Genomic DNA, 22,237 nt, shown 5'->3' on the forward strand with positions numbered 1-22,237 from the left:
ATGGACCCAATCGGAATCAAGAAACATTTAAAAATGTCTCAAGCCTACAGTAAAAAGATCAGACACATTTTAAAAAAAAAAATTTCATCATAAGAAGTCATGTGTTCTGCCTGTAGTAGTGACATTCCCAAAATCCTCTGCTTCTTGTCCATACGCACAATAATAGCAACAGTTTTCTTGGCAAGGGACCGAGAAAAAGGGGAGCACAGACTGCATTCCTAAACATCTTCTATTTCACTCTTTTCAACATCACAATGCATAATAAATTCTAGTAATTGTTTCTACACAGTTATCAGTGAGTATAGATTTTCTGGCCTTCTCATGAGTTGAAGCGTGGTTTGGAAGATGCAGGTCTGAATTTTCATCTGTGAAACAGACAAAGGTCAGGAGGTCGTGAGAGCTGGCATTAGATTAGGAATCAGATCCAAATCTGGGTTCCTGCGTACTCTTGAGTTCCCAAATTTTATTTTACCAGACACAAAAATGGCAGAAATGTAACTAATGGTGCTTTAGATTTTAGAGCTCCAGCTATGTAATCTCTGCTCGACCTGACCCCGGTTTACACAAGGCACAATGCAGGTCAGGTCACCAGGCTATTGCCAGGTCAACACACAATCCCTCAGTCACACATTGATTTCATTTATGGGTCAACAATGAATGAAACTCAATGGGAGGCTGCAAGAATACCTCTGAAAGCAAACGTAGGCCAACATGTAAATGAAAATGTCATATAATAATTTGAAGCAAAATTGAAAGATTTTGTAAAGAATTTTCCCTTTTTTTTTTGTTAACAGTTTAACATTACAAATGTCTGCCATCATGTGATATAAGCACCAGGAATACGGTGAACCCTGCAAATACTGAGTTTCATTCACACAATGATTCATGTTTTTTTCTGTCATTTGTACGAACACCCAGGCCTTGAATTTGACACGTGACTTTTTTTATTTTTTAAAGCCTTTAATAAAATCCGGAATTTATCGTCTTTTTTAGTGAAATCTAAAAATGAATTTACAAAATCATTGACTGCAGATCCAGATCCAGAATACATCAGGAAGAGTTTAGTTGCAGAAAACTCAGCTACAGTTCAGCAGGTTTACAATTTATTTCTGCCTCACAGTCCACATTCAACCGAGTATTTTAAATATGCTATTATGTAAGTCTCCATCAAAGGCCTCCTATCCTAAAAAAAAACCCGGCGTGAATCCCTGCAGTCCACCAGTAGCATTGAGTTTCCCCATCCTGGCATGAAGTTATCGGTCTTTGACTGAGATAATCTGAGCTGAGTAGTCGTCTCAAATTGAGCTTTTGTAAACCTGTGCTGTTAAAAAATAGCACTCAGCAAAAGCCTTCAAAATAAGATGCTTCTCTTTTCATCGAAGTGTGCAGACATGTCTCTCTCTCTCTGTGCTTATATAAGGACGTTCACACAATCAAAAGCTGTATAATGAAGGAACTGGTGCACCAACGTAGCCTTGGTTAAAAGCTTTCTGCTCTGGGAGCCAAAGCTCATTTTTATGATATATAACAATTATTATTATTAACGTTTAATAATAGATTTGTTTAAAAACATGTGGTATGACGTGAGGACTCGCATCAAGTCATCCATATCCACCTAATTTTACTGAACATTTTTAAAGAGCAGTTGACATCTTATCAGCTGTAATGGTCAGCTTTGAAGTCTCTAATCTGAGGATAGTAAAGGGAATTTGCATTCAAGTACAGTTAATACGTACAGTAATTAACAGTGTATTAGTACAGTTGATAAAATGAAATAATGAAAAATTTATGTTGTGCATAAATGAGTAAAATTGGTTTTCAAATTGTCTAAAGCACTTAAAAAAACCCATATAAGTTAATTGAGGCTTAAAATCCAGTGTAAATTTTGCAGTTTTCATCAATTACAATTTTGAAGTGACAATTACAAGACTGTGATTTTTTTTCTTAAAAAATACATGTGAACAAAAAGTATATCTAAATATATTGATATTTTTGTTAACTAATAAAAATGAATTTATGATTTAATGTGTGTATTACAGTATGCAGTACATACATTATTACATTAATACCACATATCAAATTGATCAATAAAACATTAAAAAAGCTAACTCTTCAGCTTTTTATTTTATTTGACTATATCTTTAACAGATTCAGTCGACTTAAATCTTAACTAACTTTAACTGCAATATTTGACTAAAAATATGTTGCATTTTAGACAATGACTATAACTAAAACTAAATCCAATTTGTTGTCAGAATGAACACCGCTGAAAAAAAAATTAAAAAAGCAATAGACGGTGTATGTTTGAAGAATAAACTACGCAAATGTGAACGTTGAAGCTTGTGAACCAATATTTACAAACGTGAGAATCAGAAGTATTCACACAAAAAGACCCAAAGAGTTTACTCAACAATAAAGCCTTTATTTTTTTGTCTTTCCATAGTTTGAGTTCGTCGATCCCGCCTTTGCGAGAAGGCGGACAACAGAATGAAGGAGTAAGAGGTAGAGCGAGTGTTCATTCTCCTTGTGATCAGCGTAAAAAGTAGTTTGTATGTTTTTTACACGCCGGTGGTGGTGGGGGGGGGGGGGGGCGGCAACCAAAGAAGCCTGACTGAAAACACAAGCAAGAAAATTACAGCAGCTTCTTTGTGTTGTTGAGCTTTCCCTTATTATTCACAATCATAAATACTCAAATCTCGCTGACTTTTTGATAAAAGTAGCACTACAGTGTAAACCAGCAGAACCAGGGAGTCATCATCCCAGTCTCTGAGCGCTGGAGGCGGGGAAAACTGCCACATGACGAGGGTCCAAAGGGCTGTGCATAGAATGGAGACAATGGTCGTCTACCACAGACTGAAAAGAGGAGCCTGGTCCAGTACTCAAGGATAGTACGACCTGGGGGAGAACATGGCCACCGATGAAGCCTGAGACAGCACAACAGTCCAGAATGGGTGTACGACAGTCACAGTGTGTGTGTGTGTGTGTGTGAAAACCAACAAACCCCCTCTCTATTTGTCTACTGTGGGACAGGATGGGACAGTGCCAGGGTACATTAACAAAAGAAGAAGTGATATTTACATCATCAATACATAAATTATTTCCCTAACGTCTCTAAGGCATAAAACAAGCGTTCCCATTAATCAGACAGCGCTGACCCCAGATTCAAGAAAACAGGCAAAACAAAACAAGAAAACAAAAACACAATCAAAATGTTTAAATGCTAAAACAACTCCAACTGACAAATAAACAGGAATTCATGTCGTCATTCAGGAGAACATTTTTTTCCCCACAATGGCACATAGAAGGAGACGGAGCAGGCAGCCGGATGAGACCGTCCCGAATCAAACTGCAGAACTGGAGCCCATTGTTTAATTCCCAAGTAAAACAAGAAAATAGATCACTCCACAACTGCCATTATGATCCTTCAAACTGTGGACCACAAATACTCTGCACCTCCTTTTAACCCAGAACGTGACCTTTGACACGTCTTATCACAGCTTTCTGCAAGCTGACCAATCACATCAGGGCACGACTTAATAGTCACACCACGTGTTTTTAACAAATAAGGCCCTGGTCCAATAGCATTCACACTTCTACACAATATACAGTTTCCAAACTGTGTAATGAGAATAACGTACAATCGAATATGCAAATAAAGCTCTCAGTACACACTAACAGTTGCTGTAGGATTTGCAGATGAGAAATATCAAAGCAGGCAATAATAAAATATGTGTTGATGGGTGGTTTGATGAGAGATACAAGGAAGAATAAAAACAGGAAATCAAATTGGTTTGAGTTCATATTCATCATGCTGGGCAACTGCTTAGACCTGAGGAGGCACTGAAATCTCTCCCATTGGCCCAACAAGTTCACACTCTCCCAGTGCAGTGCTGCTGGCCTGCTGTCAGTCTTTGGGTCACCTCCCCCCCTTGCTTTGTGTGGGTGAATGAAAGTCCTTCCAGTGAGTTTAGAAAAAAAAAAAAAAAAAGAGGGGGTAGGCCATTGGTTGGTTGGCTGACGGCTCCTGCCTACCCTGTATTGGAGGGGGTGGGGTGGGGGGGTGGGTTATCAGTCATCCAGGATGACTTTGACAAAACTGGCCACGTCCGTCTCTTTGGAGTCATGAAGAGTGAAAAAAGGATGTTTCTGCATCAAAACAAGAAGAAAGTGGGTTTTAACAGTAAGAAGGCAGCTTCGTTAATCCTGACTCACTCAACAGTCAATGTTAGGAGTGTGAGGCTGCCCCCATGTGGACAGACAGGAGAGACAGACAACATTTGATCTATCTTATTGATATCTTAATACAGTATACTGTTTTACATCGAACAAAATGCATTAATACAAAAACAATGTTACAATAAACAAAAGTTTTGATGCAGATGGCTTTCCTCCAGAAAGCAAAACAAAATAATGACATATCACTGCATACATTTTTGTTTTCAAAAGGAAGTATACTGTAAACTTATTACATATATTACAGTTACAAATAATCAATTTCTAGCATCCTGTTTTTCAGCCATTTCTGTTGTTAATAAATTAATTTAGTCATATCTTTATATGATTTTGATTAAACACACGCAAAAAAAAAAAAAAAACAGATAACACTTTAAAAATTGTCATATAACGTAAATATATTTCCACTGTATTTTCTTTTAAATATCTGTACATTCTTTGGCAAACTGTTCCAGAATCTTATTCTGGAACACTAACAGACCTAAAATTATTTTTATTTCTCCGTTTCTAAGCCCCTTCCTTAATCATTTATTATTCTTGGCCTTAAATACAACTTGAAGAGTTTGAAAAACAACTAAATCTACAAATTTGAGTACCTTTGACCTGGATTTGTGTGATCTAAATATCTGGCATTACAGTATGTATATAGCGTATTGCTCTCTTTTGATTTTTAATTATTGATCTTTACACAGTTTAAGACAAGGTAGCACATAAACCATCAGGGACTGAGCAGATTTTTCATATAAAGACATTTTATTGGATCCTAGCCCTCACTATTAGACAATTAAACAAATAAATAAAGAAGTGAACAAACATGGCTAATATTTGGTAAAGATCTGCTGTTGTCTGCAGTTAAATAATCCAAAAAAAAGGAGAATAAGATAAAAACATGAAGAAGAAGAATATAAATAAACAGGAGAGGGGTGTGTACTGCATCAAGCAGGAATTGTGGGTAAAAACTGACAAAAGCAAATAGTTTTTTAAAGCAATATATCTAGAAAAACTGCACAAAACTGGAATGATATTATCAGAACTTTGGATTAACACAGGGGTCACCAGCCTTTCTCAAACTGCAAACTACTTCAAAGCTAGAGAATAGTCTGAAGTGTTTAAAAAGCAGTTATTAAAGACTAAATTATCACGTTTTCACGTAAAGTTTCAACATGCAACACTTTTCATTTCTTTTCATTTTGTTTGATTTTATTAGGTTTCACAGGAAACCATCGTATTACTATTTTACTAACCCCGAACAACTTTTACGGTACTTAAATTTATGAGTTTGTATAACTTAACCATTATGTTTTGTTTTGTTTTTTTAAAGTGGATTTTCATAAAATATTACATATCTTTATCAGAACAATATTCAAATCTGTGTCACTTGAAAACATTTGTCAATGTTTCAGTGAAATTAAACATTTACAGAATAAAAAGAAAGTTAATTTAATACAAAAACATATAATATATAATATATATAAAGGCACTGACTACAACTGTCATCTGTGTTTATCTGTGTGGGGTTTGAAGCCTGGTAAGTAAATCAGATTTCAGATGGAGCCAAATGGAGACGAGAGCTCAAGAACAGGCCTGTGGGCCGCTCACACGATGCATGCGGGCTGCCTGGTGCCCACGGGCACTATGTTGGTGACCCCTGGATTCACCTGATGTTGTGAAACTTCCCACTAAAAAAAACAACATACACCCAGCATTGCAGCCCCACAATCAATGTTAAAACCTTAATTTGGTTTAACCGCACCAACTAACTTTAATAAAAAATATATATCGTTCAATTACCAGAAACTTTTTTTTTTTAATATACAGCTTATTCATTTAATTTTATTGGTTTATAATTTGAAGTTAAATAGAAAATAGAAAATATTGAAGAACTAACCATTAACTCTGTGTAAGCTGGTCTCTCATTTGGCTTCTTTCTTAAGCTGTAAGGAGAAAACAGAGTTAGTTAACACTGATCTAAAGATTCTTTATACGAGGTAAAAGGAAGAATAGAAAAAGAGAACGTGTCGGGCTCACCACTGGGAAATGAAGTCTACAAACTCTGGGGAGAAGCGATCAGCAGGAAGCTGAGGGGAAGGCTCGTCCACCACCTGTTTGAGCTGCTGGAACGGAGTTCCCCAAGATTCGTAGGGGAACTTCAAAATGGCCAGTTCAATCTGACAAGCACAGAGAGGCAGATTAACACAGAGTAGTGGGACTGGGAAATGTCACCACCTCATTTATTAAAAAAGAACTTTTCCCTGCTTCATGGGGATGCATTTAATCTTGCCATTATTTATATAGCACATTTAAACAACAAAACATTTCCAAACTGCTGCACGTGAGATCATAAAAACAATAAAACCAAAACAATGCAAATGATCTCCACCACTAAATGAGTATAAAACAATAAATAGAAATAAAAACGCTTCTAAAAAAACAAAAAAAAAAAGAAAAAAAAAAAAACAATAAATAGAAATAAAACTGATTAAAAATAAATAAAATAAATGAGAACAATAAAATAAATAAAAAGACAGGTTTTTTGGTCTGGCTTCTTATCTGTGATCAATAAAGGCAACATTAATTAATTAAGCCTAATCTGGAAACCTGTCAGCTGTGACATAAAGCTGTTATAAGACTGAAGCGCCGCCCTCGTGGTGTTTGAAAACAGCCAAAGGTCTCCATGACTCAGCACAATTGTGGCTATCACCACAACGTCATCTGATAAATTACAGTTTGTAAAAATAAAAATAAAAAAAAGGCGGGGCATCTGCAGGCGTCGGTTGCTCGAGCAGTCAGACGAATGTTTCTATTCTTTATCACTTAAGTTTATTATTCTGTAATTATCAGCTGGAGAGCTGATAAGAAGGAGTGAGAAACTACTAATTATAATGTGGTGACTGTCTCTTTAAGAACTCGCAGAAAACCAACACTGTTAATAAAAGGTATTAAAATCTATGATGCATGCAAATGACAGCAATTGATTTTTGTGGGGCTAATTTGAAAAAAAAAAAAAACACCTGAGTTACATCTCAGTCGTCAGGTAAAAACTATGGTCATTTTTGGTTCTCTATGTACGTCAACTGATATTGTTTAAATGGAAGAACAAACATCCCCCAACTTTTAAATCATGGGTAAATGATATTGTTCATTTTTTGGAAATATGAGAAAATACGACACACCAGAAATGTTTTACCATCTGGCAAACTTTTAAAATCTTTATAGAAAAAACTGAAGCTAAGGATACTGTAGATTAGAGCTGATAATCCCACTACTTTTTGGGTAAGTTCTTTGTTTAATTGGTTACTCGGGTTTTTCTTTTTAGTGTGTGGATGCATACATCTATATATGTGTGTGTTTGTGTGCATATGTATTTTGTGTATCTCATATACCTATTATAATCTGCCCTTTCATAGCATGTTTGAACTTCTGTTATTGATTATAATACATTGAGAAAATAGCTCTGCTGTAGCTATGGGTTGGGGGAGGGGGATATTACACAGTTCTTATGTTTTTGTGTGTGTGTACTTGCAAAAGAAACAATAAAAGAGGTAAGTTGTCTGCTTACCATTGTAATACCAAGACTCCAAATGTCTGATTTGACACTGTAACCTTTCTGGTTGAGGTCAGGGTTGATCCGCTCAGGCTAAAAAATAAAAAACACAGACTTGATCAGTACTAGAATATATCACCCTGCTCTTTTTTGACTCGAAGAAGAGAACTTAAACTGAAAGTACTGTACATATAAAAAGGAAAAGTAACTAAACAACAGAAAACAGTGAGAAGTCATCATTAACAACCACCAACAGGTTAGTGGGAATAGGATAAAATAAACAAGAAGACAGTCATCAACATCCTTCGCCAGATTGGTTCTCATTATAACTCACAACATTTTCATAAATGTCCTAAATCTAACGTAGATGTAAACATTAGAAAATATTATCACATCAGAATATAAAATTACTAACCATCTTAAATGTTTTCTAAGAAAAACTGTCCCCTTTGAAGACATTTCGAACAGAGTCCAAAAAAGGAACAAGGGCAATAACTCCGGAAGAAATAATTGCTCACTTCTCATTTTCGAACTCCATCAAGGATGTGATACCCTGAAGCCACACACCAAATTTGGTTATCCTATCTTAAACGATTTCTAAGAAAAGCTGTCCCCTTTGAAGATACCTCGAACAGAGAAAAAAACGAAACAAGGGCAATAACTCCAGAAAAATTAATTGAGCGCGTCTCATTTTCGAACTCCATCAAGGTAAGGATACTCTGAAGCCACACTCCAAATTTGGTTATCCTATCTTAAACAGTTTCTGAGAAAAGCTGTGCCCTTTGACTCAGATGGACAGAGCTCAAACCCATATCCTCCTTCCACATTTGTGTCGGAGGTTAATAATAAATCTGATATACAGACACATTGTTGGCCACTGCTTGATCAGAATGATGCACAATTTTCATGAATGCATAGCTTAAAAAAATAATGAAGTCAGTTTGTTTTGAATGAATGAGACCATCAGCAGAGTCGGACCTCAGAAAGTACAACAGGAACAGAAGCATGTGGTGAAGAATGTGCCACTAAAGATGTTAAAATGCTTATAGAGCTACTGCGTTCCCTAAAACGATGAAACGAACTGCTCACCGCCATGTAAGGCTTGCAGCCTGCGTCCATGGTCTTGGCCACAGAGTCCACCAGGTGGCCACTGATGCCAAAGTCACACATTTTCACCTGACCCTCAGTGTTGATCAGCACATTGGACGGCTTCACATCTGAGGAGAGACAATACGGATACACAGTGCAGAAATACAATAGCAGGGTTCCTACAGCTTAGTCAAATTAAATTCAAGACTTTTTAATGCCATTTGAAATTAAATTTAATACCAACTTGGGGGAAAAAAATGCCACATCAATTATATAGGGTTAGGATCATTTTGTTTTCCAGTGTCTAGTGCAGACGTGCAACTGCAGCCCCCAAAGTAAACACACAAAAATACACAAAATGACATAAAACAAACTAAAATTATAAAAATCACTCAAACGTACAAGATAACTACAAAAATAGGCAGAAATCTATGAAATAACAAAAACCATTAATAAAAATCTTCGCTGGACAGGAAATTTTCGTTAAATTGACGTTCCCCATGTTGTTAAAAATTACTACAAGCATGACATGCATCTGCACAGTGTCCCGCTGCAACCACGTCACTGTCTTTAGTTTGTTCCCCATTTTTTTAAACGAATGCTACCATTTATTTTAAAATGTGTGACTGATTAAAATCATACTTATTATTTGTAAAAAACTAAGACTTTTGAAACATTGATTTAAGACATTTTAATGACAATTAAGGCCTTATTTTTAGACTTGTGATTTTAATGCCTTTTCAAACTTTTTAAGGATCCGCAGGAACCCTGAATATGGAGAATGGAGATCATTTAGAAACATGAGTCATAAGGATGAGTTGATAAGTTGCCTTACCTCTGTGGATCACTGACAGGTTATTGTGCAGATGCTCTAATGCCTTGACAATCTGAGGGGAAAAAAGCATTATTTGATCTCCTTGAATGAAATCAGTGATAACTTTTCTTGTACTCTGCTCTTTGAAAAGAGAGAAGTTGACATGTGTCTCTCTCAAAGCCCTCTCCTAAACCACTAAATAAATACACTTTAACCAAATAAAATATTAGGATGAGCAATCGCTGCTTAATCTGCACATTTTAACTGAAAACCACCAATCTGTAAAGAGAAGAACTCCTCCCATATAGGGTCACAAAAGGGTGGGAAAGTTCCATTAAATTTGCAAGGAAATCTGAGACCGAGACTTTGGGGAATATTCACAAAAATAAACTTTTCACAGGAATAATTTTTTGGAAATAAACAAACAAATTAGCATATATGCCAAATTAGGGATGTAATGATTCACTCAACTCCCGATACTATTCGATTCACGATACTGGGTTCACGATACGATTCTCTCACGATTTATTTCACAAAATGGGACTGTAGAAAAATGATGACTGAAAATTATTCCTTTAGTTTTTTGGGGGGAAAAACTATACTGTTTTTCTTTTATTTTTCATTGTCAAAAGAATCTCTTGATAAACTATTCAAAACAATACAATTTAACTAAAAATAAATCTTGAATGAAATAAATAAAGGAATAATACAAGAACAATTCAAATTCTGGTTCTATAGTAAACAATGTAAAACTGCATAATTGTTCTTTTTCTTTTTAAAAGTGCAACTGAAAATGTATTTTGTGCCTTAACAATTGGACTTAAAAAAAAAAAAAAAAAAAAAAAAAAAAAACAGTCCTTGCACTGATTTACGTCACATATTTGTTTGGACCAGCAGAGGGCGCTGGTAACCCAGTGCTCGGTTGGCATGCAGATATCTTGCAGTGAAGAAGAGATGCTATGCTAGCAGACAGAGCTAATAGAAAAACGTGACCTTTACAGATATTCACGTAATATTACATATATTTTTTGGTGCTAAAGGGGTAAGGAATAATTTATGAAAATGTATAAAAGTAGAAGGCGGCCAGAAAGAAAGTATTAGCAGATTCCGCCCACCACCAACGCTCTGCTGGTAAAAAAAGTACTGCGATTCAATTTTCACAGTGTCGCTGTGAATCGTGATACTTGTGAATCGATTTTTAACTGCCTTACGATTAATTGTTACATCCCTATGCCAAATAATAAAAATGGTAAACATAACAAATGTTTTCTACATCTTACCTTTTTGCCGGTTATAAACAGCGCTACTGATATTAATAGCTGTTCTTCAAGTACAAACAGTGCAGTGTTTGTTTTAACCTAAAATGTTTGAACAATCAATTATTTTCAAAACAAAAAAAAATATTACTCATCTGCCAGACACCTTATTTAAAAATTCAATAAAAAAAAAACTCCTTTTTAAAATCATGTAGGGGCGTGTGTGTCATGTTCTCTCCACATGTATTCCCATTAATTGTGGGAACGCTAACTCTAAGGTTTAAGGTTTTATGCAAATTAGGCTGCTTTTGAAATCCTTATAATGCTTTCTCAGGTCTGCTAGAGTGTGATAGCTGTTTCTCAAGATCTTTGAGGAAAACTCCTGTTAATCCTGCAGCTACAACCTTCCTGTTTCTTATATTTACTTCTATGTGCAGCTTTAGCTCAGTGTGATCAGAACCTGCTTCTACCTTCCTTTAATCAATCATCAAGGGGACCCTTGAATCTCACCCTGCACAATCTCTGTAACTCTTAATCTAAATAACTGTTTGTTAAATCCTCAATGACTTAACGTAATGCTGTTCATTCTCTGTGAGTACTGCCTACAAATATCTAAGCTTTTGGTAATGTGTACAAACTTGTGTTCACTGACAAACACAATCCTTTCTCGCATTCCCACTTGCATTGTCGGCAATGCAAATGTGTCCAGGTCTCATTGATTTACATGTAAAGTTTGAAGATTCAAACCCTACTCCCATCTCTGAACGTATAAAAACATATAGCTCACAATAGTATGCGGTAAAACAATTGTTTTTACTAGCTCTACTTCAACTGTATTTACTTTTCTGAACACAAAACACAGATGTGAAAACATACCGCTACGGTTATCTTTCCTAAGATGTCCTCGGGAATGGTTATGCCTTTCTCAATAACTTTCTTGTAAAACTTATCCAAGGACGTGTCCATCAGCTCCATACAGATCCAAACATCGCCCTGTCACACAAAAAGGAGAACAAAAAGGATGAGTAACACAGAGCGAGGCCTATAGGACGCGTTTAAACGCTGCAGTCACCTCTCTGAAGAGGGCACCATAGAAAGTCACAGTGAAGAAACAGTCCACAGTCCTCATAGAAATGTCCAGGTCCATCAGGAGCCTCTTCTGCTCCAGAGTGTTGACAGTGGCTCGAATCCTCTGCAATCAAACGTCACCGTTAGGAAAGAGAGCGCTCAGGATCGTCTCTTATCATCTGATTTGAATCTTTAAAAGCTTAAATCAAACAAATGCTTCAATGGCATCTTGATAACGCCAGTAGCCACACCTTCACTGCCATAATAACGCCACTGGGCACATGTTTCATCTTGTCCACCACTCCATACGCTCCCCTGCCCAGCTCTTCAATCTGCTCCAAGTCATCTGCCTTCACTACAAAGTTCTGTACACAACAATGAAAGCTTGCATTAAAGAATGCGGTGCATTGAGTTTAACTGAGAACAAAACAGAGTCCGACTTACCTGCTCCCCAATCGTCACACAAGCTTTGGAGTCAAGATCTCGAGGGGGGCTGTAGGGGAAGAGCAACGTTCAAAAATGAGCTAATAAAATAACAAAAGAAACAGTTCAGATGCTACGTGTCACAGATTGAACCCTGCCACACATTTGAGCAATTATGAAAGGAGCTTTAGTTCTTTTGGCTGAAAGCAGAAACACCCTGAATTTTTAAGATATATAACAGGAAAAATAGAACAATTACACACGTATTTCAGACACTGTAATTTTGGAAGAATAAACACTTGTAACAGCATAATTACTAAGTGGTTACCACATTACCAGAATTAGCTAAATCTTTCCGTTTTCCTGTAACCAGTCTTTGTGTTCAAACAAAGTAGCTTCCTCTGACTGTAGCCTTATGAAATCTGTACATCAAAATCATCAAGTCTCTTAATATGCGTTGATGGAGTAATTCCATAAAATGTTTTTTTTTTAAAATTTTTTTAAGCTTGCGAGTAGGTGAAATACTAACACCTAACAGCAAAGAACATTTTTGGAACAATCGAGGTTAAATTCATATAAAAACTTTTTTCTCTCGTAGTGCCCTCCATCCATCAGTGTGGATACGGTAAGTTGAGATTTAACAAATTGTAAAATAAAGAGTAAGCAAGCAAGTAAACTTTATTTATATAAAGCTTTTTACAGACAGAGGTCACAAAGTGCTTTACAATGAACACACTGGGACAGACATTGCAAATTAACCTTGGCTATAAATGTTGTAGTGTGGTACATGTTGATTGTTCACACTTGTCCCTATCAAATAAATGAATAAAAAAACAATGAAATTCAAAATGAAATACTCAATCATAAAAGCAGTTCTATTGGCTCTGAACAGCCTGTTTAAAAAAGGAAGTCTGTAGCTGCTAAAAAGACAACGTCGGTTGGTTTTATAGGATATGATATTATTAAATAATTTTCTGATGTGGTGCTACAAATGTTATTCAAGCTCCACTGTGCTTTCAATGGAGCTTTGCACTTTATAAACTGTAGAGTTTGCATTGTTCAGTTACATCTAATTATAAAAAAAACTAAATTAAAAATAAATCCAGTAACAGATAAATGAACAAGAATGGGGAAAAAATGGATTTCCTTTATGGATACGATATAAAATACTGGGAAAAGGACTGACTGACAAGAAACACAGATCGTCTACATCACCTGCGCTCAGACGAGAGTCACTTTCAGCGCTACTGCCGTGTTTCCCATTCCCAGTTTGACCACCTGCTGAACCGGCATCGGTGCTCGCATCTCCTACGAGGACACCAAACTACAGGCGCTCTATTCCAGAAGAAGAGTGCTTGTCCGTCTGCCTCCGCCTCCGGTTAGTGTTTTTTTCTTCTTCTCATTATTCTGAATACGTCACGGTTGGGGAACGCTCCTGATTGGTCGACGAGCGCGCCGTGATATGCCCAAAAAGTTCAACAATCCCAACTCCAGTGTCGGTCGCGTTGGACACTCGCCAAAAGCTTCAAAACACAGGAGGCGCGGGACGCACAGCACTACCTCTGACGCTCCCTAGAAGAGCGTCTACCATGTATTGTGAATGTAAACCTACCGCTTTCAACGCATTTGGTGTGAACGCACCATAAAACAATGTCTCCATAGAAAAGTGTTGAACTCTGCATATTTTTTTTTTACTTCTTATTTTGGTTTTTATAAATTCCTGTTTTGAAAAAAGGAAAAGAAAAAAAAAGGAGAATTTAAGTCTTCTTGTATTTAAAATGGACCAATCCTGTTATGACTATTTTACAACCAACATGTACAGCAACAAATACAGATGTGAAATGTAAGTTTTTTTTTTTTAAATTTATTATAGGGACAGTGCATATTATATATATTTCTAAGGGTTATTTTTCATCTGTAGTCCCTGGACAGTTATGTGTCATCGTAAAAGGAATAGAATTACAATTATACACATAACACAATGCAACTAAATACAACACAGTAAAATATTAAAAAAACAGCACTCAATAACACAAACCAAACATGACAGACATTACAACAATGTATGTATGAATGCACTGTAATATTCTGAAAACTCAGAATAAATAATAGAACAAGTCAAAATAATGTTTTTAAATGTAAACTTAAAAAAAAAAAAAAAAACAATAGCAAAGTTTTACTTTTGGGGAGTTAAAAAAAAATCAGAGACTTACGCAGTTACTGCTGGTGGAGGTGGTGTAAACACTTCTTTGGCCAGCCTCAGCCCCGGGTTCCTCTTCTTCCCTTTAAGGAGTCAAAGAAAAAGAAATCATTAACATCTCAGCTGCATCACAGAGTGCATATTGATCTATGAAACTAAGCACAAAGAGCATTTTTGACACCTTTATAGATATATATACAGTTTTACCTTTACTTAAGCTCTCTAAGGTTAACATGTCGGCTCCTGACTGCTTATGACAGTGAAGGAATTTGGTTTGTTGTATTTATGTAGCAAAGGGCTGTTTAGAAAGATGCAATCAACATTGTTTGAAAGGGAGAAAAAATAAAAAAATAAAGCAAATTATCTGTTGTCTAACTAGGTGCGCCGAAGCTAAATCCCTGCCATAGCAAGATGGTTGACTAAGTGACTAATCAACATTGGTATGATGACTCAAAAGGAGCAGGAAGAGGAGTGGGGAGTGTTAGGAAGTCTACTCTCTCTGACATACTCTAAATCAATTGTTTTTACTTGACAAAGTCATCTATTTGTGCAATAATCCATTGCCAATCTCAAATTTTGTGATGTTTTCAAAGTTCTGAGGTTTAACAAATTATGCAACATTCTGAGAACTTTCCGTGCGACATCACTTCATTCATAAACATTGTGTACCGGAAGCCCTGGAACTTCCCACACGAGGCTGCGTGCGTCTGCCAGAATGACACTGGCACTGATCCCACAAGGAACAACAGAAGGGGGAGAGAAAAAAATTCCTTTTAATTTGGAGGACTCGTGTTTGTTTAAGTTGCAGGTCGAGAGGAGAAACAGCACGCTTCTCCTGACCTTTATCTGTCATGTGTGCTGGGAATTTAAGGTCACAAATGAAACCACAAAAAGATAAGATTAAACTGAGAAAACACTCAATTCGGATTCAACATGCAAAGACGTCCCTGTTTACTTTAGAGTTAGCTCCAATAAACTGTATCTACTTCAAAAACATTGCGTTGCAACAGTGAGTTGTAGAGTTTGTCGGCTGAGTGAGTGAGTGAGTGAGTGAGAGAGAGAGAGAGAGAGTGAGTCAGGCCATTCCAGCATGAAGGAAGTAGGACAAGGTAAACCCAAGCTTGTAGGAAAAATGTCACTTGTCTTCCAGCTTGATCTAAGAATTTTGATTCCAAAGCCAATCCCATCAATAAAAGCTCAATCATCCATTTTGTGTTGAGACTCTCAAAGACTACAGTAGTTACAAGGGTCAAAAAGCAAAATAAGGCTTGCCTGCAAACACGTGGGTGCAGTACTTCAATATCTGACATACCAGAGCTGTTCTTAAGAAGTCACAAATATGCAACAATCTGTGTGGCTGTCTCGCAGCTACTAAAACAAGAAATGGGAAATCTTATTGACCCACTGATAATTGACAAAAAAAAAATGCAATATTGGTTAATAAAAGAATTGGTTTCTCTCCTGGCATATATATATATATATATATATATATATATATATATTTTTTTTTTATTTCAATCTTTTCTTGACAAAAATGCATGTTATTTTGTTGCAAAAACCACCAAAACAAACCACCACCAGGCCTCTCTAAGGAAGGGTATGGAAAACATTATTAAGCTGTTCTTTAAGACAATATTTAAAAACAATAATCTGGCACTTTTTCTATAACTAAAGTTGATGTACGGTAGTTTTATTTTTCGCACGGATGACGTGTTAGGTCGAATACATCCAGTGGTGTGTCACAATATAAGTAGGGATGCACAGAAATGAAAATTCTTAGCTGAAACTGAAAATCAAAAATGAAAAAGCCAAGGTCGAAAACTGAAAACACCGAAATTAAAATACTATGCAAATTATTAGTCCTAATTTATAAATGAGAAACATGCTCTGACAGATTGAAATCAGATTCTAATGCTAATACGCAGCCGTGTTTCAGGCACCAGTGTGGTCCCTCGTGTTGACCGAGGGGGACATGCAACTGGTGTCGACGCGACACAGAAACATAAATCACACTTACGTGTGCCGTCAACTCTGCTCAGAAAACCCTTTAGTGCTCAGATGTATTGAAATACAGCCGCTCCGTGAGTCTGCGGACAAGTTGGCCCGTTTCCAGACAAGAATGTGTGCTGACCTCTCGTGTCACCACAACATCCTGTTTCAGTCGGATTTTTTCAGTGAAAAAAGTGTTTCGGCCAAAAACCGAAAATGCACTTTGGGCCGTTTTTTGGTGGCTGGAATTTCAGTGCATCACTAATTCAAAGTAGACTTAAAGTGTAAATTACATGGAGATAAATATAACGTGACCTAAAATTAGGTTGGAGGGGGAGGGGATCTGTGGATATATCAGTATCTGTTAAAGCTGCACTACCTGAATCTTGAACCATGACCGAGGGGCACGGCTGAATGCAAACCATAAATCCCACCCCCCACTCTGATAATCCCTCCCAGTCCCCTTCTCTGGAAGTGCACGAAGTCGCGCACGAGCGTTGAATGTGCACACGCATAGGTTGACAGTCAAGTTGCATCCACGCATCTCCTAGTTCGTATTTTGTTGCCAAAAATAAATGTAATCGTCACGGGTACGTGTTAGCACCGTGCACGCGCTTCACTATATATCGCGGCAGCCAATGAGCAGGCTCCTTCATGGGCTCTGCTCACCCCTCCTTTCTCTAAATTCTGTGATTGGAGCAGAAGGGGGTGACCACCAAGATTTTGTCTTCCGGGGTTTTAGTGAATAAAATACTTAATTATAAGGCACAGACAGCACGCAGATGTACGATTTTTTCAGAAATGATTACTTTTACGAAAGATCATATGATGTTAATAACAAGATTTTTTTTTAATTACAGAAAATAATTTGAGTACCCCAGCTTTAATATCAAAAACTGGAAAATAAATGTGGACAAAACGGGATATCGGCAAAAAGGTAATATCAAACATCTCTTTAATGGGTTTATCCTGATCCGATATTGATATCAAATATCGGTCCGATAACAGCAACAACAACAAAAAAAGAGAGTATCGATTATATCGGCCTACATTTAAGCACTCTGATGCAAGCAGTCCGTTCCAGACTCTGCTGTATACCTGCTGTTGCTAACTATTGTTCTCTGTTTGAGTAATATCACTTCATCAATATCAAATCATTTGTAGCATTAATGTCCACACAACAAAATAAGTTATAAAAGTATATGAGATACCTACTGATATGGCACCAGATCAATATCGGAAGTTAAAAAGTTGCTTTGTACGCCCTAATCGCCAACCTAACCCTAAGTTTGCATCCTTGAAGTTTCAGTACAGAGTTAAAGTTTGAGACTTAACTAAAATGAAAGCAAACTGCTTGGATATGCATTACTGGGCAGAAATCCTGAGGCTCGGGGGCTGAAGAGTGAGATGACAGCTATAGTCAAAGTGGACACGTCTGCTCAAAATACAACAACTGTCAGGACCCTTTGGGAAATATGATGTCACTTGATTTGGCGTGCTCTCTTTACACGTTCGGGCAAATGGAGGCAGGCTTGCAGCTGCACGGCGCTGAACTGAGCAGCTCAGGACACATTAATGCCATGACATCAACCTCCAGCTGCCATGTTTGCAAAAACGACAAGACGCTGAGTCGCTGACGGACATGATTGACAGTGTAGTCGAGAATAATTGAATGCATCTAAAAGGAAAATCCATAAATTCCTAAGGAGCAGGTGATGTTGTGTGGAAAATACCCAGGCAGGGAACAGCAGTACACATGTTGGGTGAACAGGAATTTCTGGATTGTGCCTGGGATCAAAGTGTCAATAGCTGTGCAGCGAGTCACCATCAGGGAGTTCCAGCTTTAGAGTAGGCCCATATACAGACAATGATGACTAATGCACTGATAATCTTGCACGCAGCCCTATCAGTGGTAAGGAGAACCCAATCGCCAAGCAAAGACTCAGCAGTGCAATGAACAGCCTTCCTATGCACTTAACCCCAGTTCACCACTGACACAGTCCCAATGTCACACACACTGCTCTCCTGTGTATCATTCAGCTTTGCTTTGCTTTACACACGCTGACAGAGCAGAGAACCAGTGTGGCAGCTACCAAAGTATCTGCTCACAGAATGGAAACTGTCAACAAAGACACAGCAAAAAGGTATGGGGCTGCAAGTCAAAACCTGCCACAGTGAGTGCGCCAAAGGCTGCGATTTGCCTGAACAGCAGGCAGCCAATCTGCACCGGCCTCTCACAATGGTGTGTACTCCCCACCATGGTAACGCTACTATGATTGTGTAACCGCACAAGCGGTGAACTTGAAATGTAAATTGACATCATCCTGCTCTGTGTGTGTGTGTGGGTGTGTGTGTGTGTGTGGGGGGGGGGGCAAAGGAGGAACCTTAATTTTTCCAACTTGTGTGTGTGTTTTATCCAACAATATACTGTAAAACGAAGAGCACTGACTTGAGCCAACCCTGTGATAGTGCTGAGCTTTCTTTAGCATCACGGACTGATTTAAAAATAAATGTTGCTATAGGGTGGAAGAACGTGCCATCACTATATTAGCAGAGGTATAATGAGATAGCTCTAGTAGATACTTGAATTCAGGTATTTGAATCAATTTCACATGGATAAATGTGAGAACTAAGCAGTTCAAAATGCTTCTACAAACAGGAACTTAGTGAATTCAACCTTGGTGTGATTCAGGGGGTTTACAAGAAGTTTTAGAAAAACTGAACAATGGCTTTGTTAGATGAAATTGCATTCAAACAGGTTAGCTTGGCTGAATTTGGACTATCTGTAGCTCTATTAACACACCCAGATAATGTAATTGACAATCAAGCTCATAGTGCATGTAGTCATTTTATTTAAATTCGGATCCGAAACGGCGTTCTGCGTATGCGTCAGCTTTTCCTCCTCAACCATCCACTGGAAGAAAGAGATCGATTTGATGGCAAATAAGACACAGAAGACATAGACTGTGTTTGAAATGTCACACTCTGTTCCAAGCACTGCAAACTCAATGAGTATATACTATACACCAATAGTACGATTAGGATGATGACCGCTCCCACTGAAGTGTACTTCCAAGTTTCCCAAGATGCATTTTGAACCTACAACGACAAAAACCTGAAGCACACTGAGGCAAATATCTCAGTTGATTCACCACCTTTGAAAGTTCTGAAAACATTCTAAGCGAGAAAGTCCCAAAGTAGAATATAGGGATGTCCCGATACAACTTTTTCACTTCCGATATGATACCGATATTGCAGCCTTGCCTATCGGCCGATACCGATACAATATCAGCACGAATCATACATACTTTTATTACTTAATTTGTAGTGTGGAATGTTAGACAAGGCTTGATCAAGTGATATTACACAAACAGAGAACAATAGTCAGCAACATTAGGTTACTTTGTTGGAGTGTGAACCACGGTCACCTATGGATAGAAGTGCTGGAGCTGAAAATTTTATCGGAGAGCTTATATTGGTTGATTTTAAATGCGGTCCGTTAAAATCCGATATTCGTTTTCTGCTGATATCGGACCGATATCTGAGATTAATATCGGATCGGGACACCTCTAGTAGAATATCAACATGTGGTTATTTGGTCCATAAAACTTAAGGAAACACAGCATGCTGACATTTCAGAGATTGTTGGAGACCCGCCATTGTGCTACTGATTAATCTCCAGGTTAACTTCAAAACAAGAGCCCTATTTACCAAAGCGTTAAAAAAAAAAAAAAACTAAGGGAAGACATGAAGAGAGGCTTTTGTTTTGAAAAAGGGATGTTTGACTTTTAGCTTGAAGCCGGTTCGATAAGGTATACATTTGGGTACTTCTCGTGTACTCAATTGTTTCATACTATCTAATATGAACGCACTACATGGTCATTTTGACGTCAGATTAGTACGAGTAGGACGTCAGTCTGCGATTTCGAACACAGCCATACTTTTGGTCAGAGAAGGAAACTAAACAGATAAAGGAGCGGAATATCCTTTTAAAACACATGGATTGGATTTTTAAAAAAGGCAGGAAAAAAGACATTTATCTGTTGTGATCTTCTTTGAGTCAAAGGGAAGTACGTTAACATGCATTTGGTTTTCTAAGGTATGTATACTATACCATACATTCTTAAGTGATCTATGATATCTTCTTGCATCACCAAACACAATGCAAAGTGTTGGATGTGCAACATTTGGGAAAGTTGAGTTTGGCCTCTTAAATTAAGAATGTCAGCATATCAAGGCATTTTGGACAATTTAATGCTCCCAACATGGTTAAAACTGTCCAGGCATGACTACTTTCTCTTCTGCACACCAATGATGAGTTATGCAAACCTGAGAAAAACAACTTAATGGAGACTTTGACCACATAAGAATGTGCTTCTAACATAATGGTCATATATTCCCGTAAACAGACTGTAAAACATGGTGGAAAGCTTTTCCCAAAAAGGGGGGAAGCTTTAAAACATGTAAGTGCATCCATAGAGCCTGTGTAAAGGCAGGTGTCCCAATACATTTGGCAGCAAAGAGAAAATGATGGAGAATAACAAACAACTGGTTGCCCAGAAGCTTTTTGGGGAAACACGGAGGACAAGGAGCGTGAGCTGAAGGACTAGTTAGCAGATAACAGTGGTTTGGAAAAACTCCTTTATTGTTATGGAAATGGTGTTAGCCAACTACATGGCGGTGTGCCATGTGAGCCGTTTTTTTTTTTTTAAAAAAAAAAAAAGAACTTTAAAGCGCGCATTGGTTTAAAAGTGCCCATTGGAGTGAATGGGTGGTTAATAAACAAGTGTCCACAGGTCAGTGAGATGTGTAGAGACTTCTCAGAATGATAGAAAAGCAGAAGAGACACTACCGCTGGCTAGCTCACTTCTCCTCTCCAACATGCAGCTCTGCTCACAGCCAGATTACATGACTTCGAGCCAGATTAAAATCCCGCTCGACTTTCAGCACTCGTGCACGAATATTCGTGCAAAACACACGGAAAAAGACGCACTTACCTCCTTTGGACAGAGACATTTCCCCTTTGCTTTGATGAGGGGGAAGGGAAGCACAAAGACTTTTTTTTTTTTTTTTTTTACTCCCTCCCTCCCTGCATCTACTCTCCTGCTGCTCCTGCTGCTGCTGCACGGTGAGCAGTGGAAACACTCCGCGGTCGCTCTACGTGCAAAAGCCGTCTTTCAACCAGCAACTCAGGCGTCCAACGATCCAGCGTCCAACCAATGCACAACTTTTACCCAAGCGGCGCACTTCGCCTTAGTTTGCTAACAAAACCTGCAGCGGGGTGGCCAAAGTCTGACAGCTGAACGACTCCACAGCGTCATGACGCACTTCCGCTTTCGAGCGAGGCATTGTGGGATACGTTGTTCTGAACGTGTGGGCCCGCAGGTGAGTCAGCGCAGTTAAAACGGTTATACTAGTCACCAATCTTTTTAGTTTACTCTTAGTTTAATATATTTACGTCAAAATCCGTCCAGTAATTTCTGCCCAATTAGTCATTTATTAATTATATTATTACAAATTAACAGTGATGTAAAGAGTACTGGTATATCCTACCCAAGTACAAGTACTGTTACTTGATTTAAATTGTACTTAAGTACAAGTACAAGTAAGTCATACATAAA

General features: G+C 37.8%; 1 protein-coding gene across 2 annotated transcripts; it reads right to left on the reverse strand.

Annotated features, from left to right (window-relative positions):
• Positions 1-2,401: 2,401 nt before the first annotated feature.
• LOC114468348 (dual specificity mitogen-activated protein kinase kinase 6-like) lies at positions 2,402-21,942 on the reverse strand. 2 transcript variants are annotated; one of them, XM_028455189.1, is made up of 12 exons: positions 21,614-21,942; positions 14,641-14,710; positions 12,449-12,497; positions 12,256-12,369; positions 12,009-12,128; positions 11,813-11,929; positions 9,702-9,753; positions 8,867-8,994; positions 7,793-7,870; positions 6,262-6,401; positions 6,122-6,167; positions 2,402-4,146 (listed from the first exon to the last, which is right to left on the reverse strand). In XM_028455189.1, the coding sequence occupies exons 1-12, from the start codon at positions 21,630-21,632 to the stop codon at positions 4,069-4,071; spliced, it is 1,011 nt and encodes a 336-aa protein (XP_028310990.1). In that variant the 5' UTR covers positions 21,633-21,942; the 3' UTR covers positions 2,402-4,068. The 2 variants fall into 2 exon arrangements, with proteins under 2 accessions (XP_028310990.1, XP_028310989.1); XM_028455188.1 differs by lacking the exon at positions 21,614-21,942 and adding an exon at positions 14,835-15,028.
• Between the last annotated feature and the right edge of the window lie 295 nt (positions 21,943-22,237).

Source organism: Gouania willdenowi, chromosome 8, assembly GCF_900634775.1.
Source record: "Gouania willdenowi chromosome 8, fGouWil2.1, whole genome shotgun sequence".
NCBI classification, from domain to species: Eukaryota; Metazoa; Chordata; class Actinopteri; order Blenniiformes; family Gobiesocidae; genus Gouania; species Gouania willdenowi.